This window comes from Cryptomeria japonica, chromosome 9, assembly GCF_030272615.1.
Source record: "Cryptomeria japonica chromosome 9, Sugi_1.0, whole genome shotgun sequence".
NCBI classification, from domain to species: domain Eukaryota; kingdom Viridiplantae; phylum Streptophyta; class Pinopsida; order Cupressales; family Cupressaceae; genus Cryptomeria; species Cryptomeria japonica.
The window spans coordinates 602,209,289-602,217,981 of NC_081413.1; the positions used below are offsets into that span (position 1 = coordinate 602,209,289).

General features: G+C 35.8%; 1 protein-coding gene across 1 annotated transcript; it reads left to right on the forward strand.

Moving 5' to 3' along the window:
• Positions 1-1,414: 1,414 nt before the first annotated feature.
• On the forward strand, positions 1,415-7,862 carry LOC131042573 (laccase-12-like). Its single transcript, XM_059211824.1, has 8 exons — positions 1,415-1,494; positions 1,683-2,566; positions 2,663-3,189; positions 4,669-4,820; positions 4,895-5,139; positions 6,182-6,310; positions 6,527-7,468; positions 7,572-7,862. Exons 1-8 carry the CDS (start codon positions 1,415-1,417, stop codon positions 7,700-7,702), a joined length of 3,090 nt encoding a protein of 1,029 aa, XP_059067807.1. The 3' UTR covers positions 7,703-7,862.
• The last annotated feature ends 831 nt before the right edge of the window (positions 7,863-8,693 follow it).

Below are 8,693 nucleotides of genomic sequence, written 5' to 3' on the forward strand. Positions count from 1 at the left end.
TTAGCAGTTGGGTTGCTGGGTTGGGTCTCTGGATATTTCATGATATCAAATAATAATAATAATAATAAATTTTCATTCAAATTATTCAGAAATTGTCAATATCAGAGACATCACAATCCAAAACTCAAAAACATAACCATCATACCAAATTGAGAACCAATACTGAAATATGACAGAATTAATAGATACCAATTGCCCCTATTAATTTATTGTTCATCATTAAAATATTATTGAAAAAATAGAATTACAAGAATTTTTCATTTTCTTAGAAATTTTCTTAACCTTGTATTCATGTTTACTTTTCTGAAAACTCAGTATTCACTTTAAGAAATGTTAGAATGGATTTTTTGCATTCCAAATTTAATAAGGATTAAATGAATGTGAGAAAACAAGATCTCAATAACATTAAAACAACATTTGTCCAACTGTAAATTCAGTGTATGAGAGTGCAATTTTAGTTGCAATTTTGTGATTTCATTTATGCTGTTATTTGACAATTACTATATGAATGGTGGACCAATTGTACCTAATTATTTGCTATGGTGGATCAATTACTATAAGACCTCTTCCAAAATTTGAAGTGGAGGTAAATCTTAAATCACCACTTTTAAAGATTCCAAAATTTTCTTTCAAACTATTCACAAATTGTCAATATCACAGACATCACATTTCAAAACTCAAAACATAACCATCATATTAAATAGAAAACTGATACTAAAATACATTTAGATACCAATTGATCTTTTTAATTTATTGTTTATTATAAAAACATTATTAAAAAATAAAATTACAAGTTTTCTAAACTATGTATTCATTCACATTTACTTTTCTGATAACTCAGTATTCACTATTCACTAAATGAAAAGTTAGAATATAATTTGTGTACTTTAAAATTTATAAGGATTAAATGAATGTGAGAAAACAATATCTCAATAACATTAAAATCATGTTTGTCCACTTCTAATTTCATTGTATAAGAGTGCAATTTAGGTGCAATTTTGTGAATTTATCAACTTTTTAAATTGTTATTTGAGAATTACTATATAAATAGTGGATCAATTGTACATAATTATTTACTACTAGTAAATCAATTACTATATGAATGGTACACTAATTTAAATGTTTATATTGTTGGGAATATGAAGCCCAACAGTCACATGACCATTTGTCTTCTCCAGATTCTTCATTTCAAACTTGAATGTGAATGTATATATGTGTGTGTGTGTGTATAGTCATGTATTGCAGATTGATAAATAAATGATTCTCCTTACTTTCTGGTGGATGTAGCCAGTTTTGGTGAACCATGTAAATCTTGTTGTCTTGTGTCTTTTGTTTTGTGTCCATTATATGTTTTTCTCTGCTTGTTTAAACTTATGATTGGTATCAGAGCATAGGTGTAAGTCATTGAGCAGAGATGGAAGAAGATGAAGCTGATTATGTCATCGAAAAATTTCTCAGCAATTTAGACTCGGACTTGGGAGTGAAGTTGTGCAAGTGAAAGCTAAAACAATTTGCCATCTACATTGATGGGATGGCCAGAAATATGAAGAAGAAGATGCCAACTTTATGGACAAGATCCAAGAATATGATGATGAAGGAAGAGGGAAAAGAGAAAGAAATCGTGAGAAATCATGAAGGTCGTCAAACTACAAACCTAGAGATGGTAGTTGTTGGTATTGTAGCAAGCGAGGCCACACCAAAAAGAATCGTTGGAATTATAAGAAGATAATAGATCAGTCAAATGAAGAGGAGGATTTGGTTGAAGAGAAAGATGCTATAGCAAATGGTTTGAGCAACCATGAATTCGTTGGCAAAGAAAAAGAAATTAGTATCGAGAGTAAAAGGGAGGTTGAAAGTTGTAGGAAGAAGCCCAGAGTGGTTGTGGACGGGCAGGTGAAGTGTCGCAAGGAGTGGGAGGCCTATGATGTGAGCCTCTACAATGGCGACCTCCACGAGGGCAGTTGTTTTTTCGTCAAATGTTGTGAGGATGAGGGTTTGGCAGCCACGAGGAGTGCTGGTAATGTTGCTTCTGTACTTGAAGAAAGTGGAGGCAGAGGTCTTGATGGTCAAGGCTCCCCACATACAGGTTATGATGTCAATTTACCTCCTGGACTAGATTATAGCTCTGAAAAAGAGCCTATTGGTATTTCTTCTTGGGATGCAAGGAATGTGAAGTATTGCGAGGATTCTGAATTTGAACAGTTGGAAGAAAATTTGATGACAGAAAAGGTAGAGGGATCTGTCGGTTCATTGCAGCTGTTGGTCTCAATGTCAAGAGACAGAAAGGGACTCTCGTGCGTGGAGAAGAGCTTAGGTCCCCCAAGGAATTCCTTAGACAGCAATGGTCGATTTGCATCAACGGTGGCAGAGGTAGAGGTTTGGCGACACTTCAAAGAGATGGGATATTTGGACCATGAGTCACTCGAGAGAACAAAGCGGGCAACTTTTCTTATTAACAAACTTGATGACAAGCTATTTGTGCAGTGTGAGAAGTGTATGGAGTGGTCGGAGGCCATGGGCAGACATTATCCCATAAAACCTTTTTTGTCTAGCAGCAGTTATGGAGGTGCACCTTACACAAGGAGCGGATCTTAAAAGCAATGTTTGTATAATACCAACGATGAAGATAATACTAGCTATGATGAATGCATCGTGCCTGTAGAGAACATTGCAAATTTATACCATCGTTTGATGATTTTGACCAGTAGTTTCCTTGGTGGCACAGAAGGGAGCATTGAAGAAATGTTCGATTGCATTCTTGAGAAGGAACGTGTTGATGATCAATCAACAGTATTATTGATTATGGCTGGGGGTAAATTTGAGCACAAGAAAGTAGAGACTCGGGACGATTCTGAGGCTTCAACAACGCCGACTGTGGAAGATGATGGTAGTGTTATTTTGACGAAGAAACCTCCGTTGTATGTAATGGATCAGGTGAAAATAGATCCAATAAATAAGATCGTTGTCCTTAGCATCGAGGTACAGTTTGTGGTGGGAACAAAGTGTAGAACAGTATTTGCTATGCATGTTGTGCTGGATAGTCTGATACAAGAGTTTCAGCAAGCAAGAACGGTATATGATTACAAGAAGGCGACAAATAGTGAACAAGTGCAACGACTGCAGTTTATGGAGAAAGTGACCAATGGAGTGGAATTGGAGGAGCTTATCGAAGGAGATTCGGGGTGCCTGGTGAGGGAAGAGTGGACAACAGAAGTGTTCATTTTTAAATTAATGAGGTGCCAGAACATTGAAGAAGAGATGGTTCAATTGCAGCAAATTGTTGACTCCGACTTGGCATGGAGAAGATTAATCCAAAGTGTGTGTGAGAAAGAGTTCACAAAGCTTAAATCTTGCAGTCTAGTTGTAATGTGAATTAGGAGTGGAAGTAGGGATGTCGATGTGCATGGCTGTACTCGTTGGTCTTCATGGGGGAGATTGTTGGGAATATGAAGCTCAATGGTCACATGACCATTCGTCTTCTCCAGACTCTTCTTTTCAAACCTGAATGTGAATGTATATAAATAGATATGTACAGTCATGTATTGCAGATTGATTAATAAATGATTCTCCCTGCTTTCTGATGAATGTAGCCAGTTTTGATGAACCACGTAAAGCTTGTTGTCTTGCGTCTTTTGTTTTGTGTTCATTATATATTTTTGTCTACTTGTTTAAACTTACATACATGACTCTTAACTTCTAATTTTGAATAAATCTATCTTCATAAACTGAGATAATTAAATTCTACCAGCATTTTTCAGTCAAATTTACTGATTGATGATAATAATTATTCACAGAGATGAACAATTTTTAATTGAATTCTAATAAGACATCGTTGAAAAGATATCTCCTACTAATGATGACCCATAATTTTCTGGCCCACAATTGAAAATAGCAAATTGCAGAGAAATACAAATTAGACATGGACAAGAACTGGCTGTTGAATATTTCGCATGACTAAAACCTGAAAACTTTTCGTGCAAGAGTATAATTAGTATGAAGGTCCACCATATGTTGAAAATAACTAAAAGTTTATACTTAGCCATGGAATCGCCATCACACTATAAAATATTAGAAAGTCGACACTATTGCAATATGGCTTCCACCCATCTGATTTCTAATGTTGGATGATTGAAAGTAACATGTTAAGACATTATTCACAACATTACGAATCTTCTGTGATTAACATATCAAAATACCACGATGTTTTTTTTGCGTGTTCGGCGTTGGAACATTTGCTGTTTCATTCCACTACTTTGTTAACGTTTGTGCTATATAAACCACCCAAGCAAGCAGCCTTGACACGGTAAAATTTAGTTTGAGCTTTCCATATTGAAAGAGTTTGCAGATTAAGATGATGTCAAACCTTCACTCGGCGAGGTTTATGGTAGTGCTGTTTACATGCGTTGTCTTACTTGATTCTCTAGCATGGGCGAACCTTCATACCTACAAATTCGTTGTGAGTAGATTTTTATATGATTGTGCTCTTCCATAAATTACAAATTGATTATAATCTATTGAAGAATTTGATAATTCCTTTTACATACTGTTTTTCATTCATTGAGTATATGGAGAATCAAGGGGAGGGCTGTATACACAAGTACAGTCCAAACCATATTTCTATTTAGGAGTTCTAACGCAAGAAACAAAATTTCTTATTGATCTTCACAGCTTGAAGAAACAAATATTACTCGGCTATGTGAGAATTATACCATAGTCACAGTGAATGGACAGCTTCCGGGTCCAACTCTGTATGTCCGAAATGGGGACACACTTAATGTTACAGTTTATAACAAAGCCAAGCACAACGCCACCATCCACTGGTAAATATATTTCTTGTAGACTGTCAATTCCATTCCTGATTCAAAACTCTTTAACGAAGAACTTGATTTTTCAGGCATGGAGTGAGACAGATTCGCACCGCGTGGGCTGATGGACCTGGGTATATTACGCAGTGCCCCATCCAACCAGGGGGGAAATTTACGTACACTTTCACCATTATTGATCAGGAAGGAACGTTATGGTGGCATGCCCATGTGTCATGGCTACGTGCAACAGTTCATGGAGCTATGGTTATCTATCCAAAGAGGGGAAGCCCTTATCCGTTTACCCACCCACATGCTGAGTTTCCTATAGTACTAGGTAATGGAAAGTAGAACCTTACAAGATATTTCTTTTAAAGTTTCTGGATTAGATTGTGTGCTACAATTTTTTTAGCATAATGTTCCGAATCACATTTTGTGATTCATTATCAGGATGAGAAAGAGTTCAAAGGAGATGAAAAATATCAAGATGCAGATCTAGATTGAATCTGAATCACGGATCTGCAACTTGGCATTTTTCATCTCCTTTGAACACTTTCTCATCTTGATAATGAATCATGGTGTGTGATTCGAAACATTGATGCTAAAAATTTGTAGGACACAATCTAATCCAGAAGCTTTACAAGAAGTATAATATGGATTGTAGAAATCTGATAGCATTAACCTTACAAGATATCATATTTATTCATCAATCTAGCTTACATGAATTTCTTAATCATATTATAAAAATATTAAACCAGAAAAACATTTTCATTAATGTACTAAAATAACACCATTTACTACAAAATCATAATCAAAAATATTTATAATTGAATGAATTTTTTAACATATTCTCCATCATAATTTTTAATATGAAAACAATTTAAAAATCTATACACCATAAAAATTAATGACCTGCACCATTTTCAAACCTAAACACCTTTATTCCCTCCACACCTAATTTACATTTGAACTTAATATTACAATACTATCACTCCAATAGCTCATGGAATCATTAGTGTAGGTTGCTTTATACCAACTCATATGCATTCCATTTCCGAATGTTATGATTATACGATGCATAACTGCTTTTGAAAAGTTTTTTTTAATTATTATTCTGTAAAAAGTATGGTTAATATTTTAGCAAATGGAATCTTGATATATGTTACGCTAACTACAAGTTTAGAATTGAAATAACAATGCTTTCAGTGTACTTAGCAGTGCTTATCTATCGAAAAAACGTGGGTGATTTAGAATATAGGGAATGTGATTATGATTCATAGTTTTCCATCTTTTAGACTTTTCTCTTGTATGTTCACACTGGATTGTCCTTGAATTCATAATGACTCTAATCAATTGACTGAAATAATCAAATTAAACAGGAGAGTGGTGGAACAGTGATCCCATCGAAGTCGAAGAGGAAGCAAAACTGAGTGGAGGTGCACCGAATGTTTCAGACGCTTTCACTATAAATGGACAGCCGGGAGACCTCTATAACTGCTCAAGCTCAGGTACCAATTTTTCTTTTGGATTCAATTCGGTAGAACTATTGGATTCTGAGTGGATGGGTAACCCATTAGTAAGACTCAATCAATTAAAAATGAATAATCCTAGGCAGTGAAATCCAGAAACGGGCACTATGAATATAACTAAGGATCACCCTATTCCGTTTCTCACTAATCAAAATCAAGATTGCAATCGACTTTAATGAAACTTTTTGTATGCAGAAACAACAAAGTTCTCTGTACGGAAGGGAAAAACCTATCTTCTTCGCATCGTCAATGCTGCAGTCAATAATCACCTCTTTTTCAAGATCACGCCACACAATGTGACAGTGGTAGCCGTGGATGCCTCCTACACAAAGCCATATACAACAGACATTCTGGTTTTATCATCTGGTCAGACTGCAGACGTTCTTCTCACAGCCAATCAAGCCAAAGCCAAATACTATATGGCAGCCAAATTATACACCACTCAATCTTTAGCAAATATTGATAACACCACAACAACCGCCATTCTAAGCTACAGGGGTTCTAATTCATCTGCCACTCCAATCCTTCCAGACCTTCCAGAATACAACGACACTGCAACTGTGACCAACTTTAGCCGAGCCTTAAAAAGCTTGGCTTCACAGGAGCATCCGGTGGACGTTCCCCAAACCATAGATGACAGTAGCCTGATAACCGTAGGACTCGGTTTAATTCCTTGTGAAACAAGTGGTAACTGTAGCGGCCCTAACAATACCAGATTGAGTGCCAGTATGAACAATATATCTTTTGTGCTGCCAGATATCGCCGTTCTGCAAGCTTATTACTTTAACATATCAGATGTCTATACCACCGACTTTCCTTCCAATCCACCCATTGAGTATAATTATAACGGCGATGTAGACAAAACTCTGTGGGCTCTGATTTCTGGAACAAGGGTGAAAGTGATTGAATATAATGCCACAGTTCAGATTGTGTTCCAGGCAACGAATATCTTCCAAGCAGACAACCATCCAATGCATATTCATGGTTATGACTTTTATGTGGTAGGAGAGGGTTTTGCTAATTATGATAATGAAACAGATCCGAGTTCTTTCAATCTGGTCGATCCGCCTCAACGAAATACTGTAGGGGTTCCTGTCAATGGATGGAGTGCTATCAGATTCAAAGCTAACAATCCAGGTAATAAACAGAGTGATAAGTCTATTATGATTCTAGATATGATATATGGCTTGAAATTGAAATCTGGAAAATGGAGTAATGAATGATTGTTGGATTTGTGCAGGTGTTTGGTTCGTACATTGTCACTTTGATGATCATGTAACATGGGGGCTCAGCATGGTGTTTCTAGTGAAGAACGGTCCCAGTGAGTCCGAAAGTTTGAAGGCACCTCCTAATAACCTCCCGGAATGCTAGAGCAAATTATAGTATCAGAAATTTAATTTTGGTGTTGGTCACCATAGTATATGGATTTTCTTTAGAGATGATGTGTTGGGACATTATGTATTTGTTTCTCTTCTGTATATCCGAATTGAATTGGTCCATCCTTACGATTTAGTGGGTGATGCTTGGTATTAAAGAGAAGGATAAAGGTTATCCTTTTATTTAATTGAAATCTATTATCTAGTGAGAGAATATTTTGTTTGCAGTTTTTAAGATTATAAAATACAATTATGGTAAAATTAATCATTAATTCATACTTACCATTAAGAATTATTAACTATTGGGAATCATTTGAAGGAACAATCTTGAGCTATACAATAGTAATCAATAAAATTCTATGAGCAATGGATTGTTTTTTTAGAATAGATATTGATTAATGTTGATTTACTATCTTATAATGGCCCAACATAAGGAGCTTTAATGGGTGATCAAAATAAGTGAAATTTCGAAAATGTCTGAAAATGTGAAAGGCCAAAAATACCGCTAAATGAATCACAGGGTTTTTTTAGTCATTCCTTCCTTGCCACAAAACCAAATATGATTCCACTCGAAGTTGACAACATAGATAGGAAAAAGTCCATGAAAACAAGACCTCGGCAAGAAAACAAAAGAACAAACAATAATGGAACATTTGGCATCCTCAACCCCAAAAGAAAAAAGGATGGAAGCGTAATTGCCATTGGGGAGCTAGGGCTAATGATCAAAAAGGTTTCAAGCTAGAACATATAAATTCTAAGTTTGGGAGGGGTAGAAAACAAAATACAAAATCCAACCAAGGATCTAGATGGGAGTCAAGAAAGAATAAGCCTTGCAAAGCTTGCATCGAAAAATCCAAGGTCCTTGTGTTGACTTGGGCTCATCTGCAAAGTTGTGCATTCTTTATTAAATGTTGTGGTGGAAGTTGTTCGGCCGACCATCTTGTGGAATGGTACATTCATACCTTCAATGGTCGTGTAAGAATCAA

What these genes read in the sequence shown, in the direction of transcription:
- LOC131042573 (XM_059211824.1), top strand. Translation starts at nt 1,415, where the DNA reads ATGGAAGAAGATGAAGCTGATTATGTCATCGAAAAATTTCTCAGCAAT. An exon ending in GTCTAGCAGCAGTTATGGAG is followed by an intron (nt 2,567 to 2,662) that starts GTGCACCTTACA and finishes TCGTGCCTGTAG; the next exon opens with AGAACATTGCAAATTTATAC. An exon ending in AAGGAGATTCGGGGTGCCTG is followed by an intron (nt 3,190 to 4,668) that starts GTGAGGGAAGAG and finishes TGATCTTCACAG; the next exon opens with CTTGAAGAAACAAATATTAC.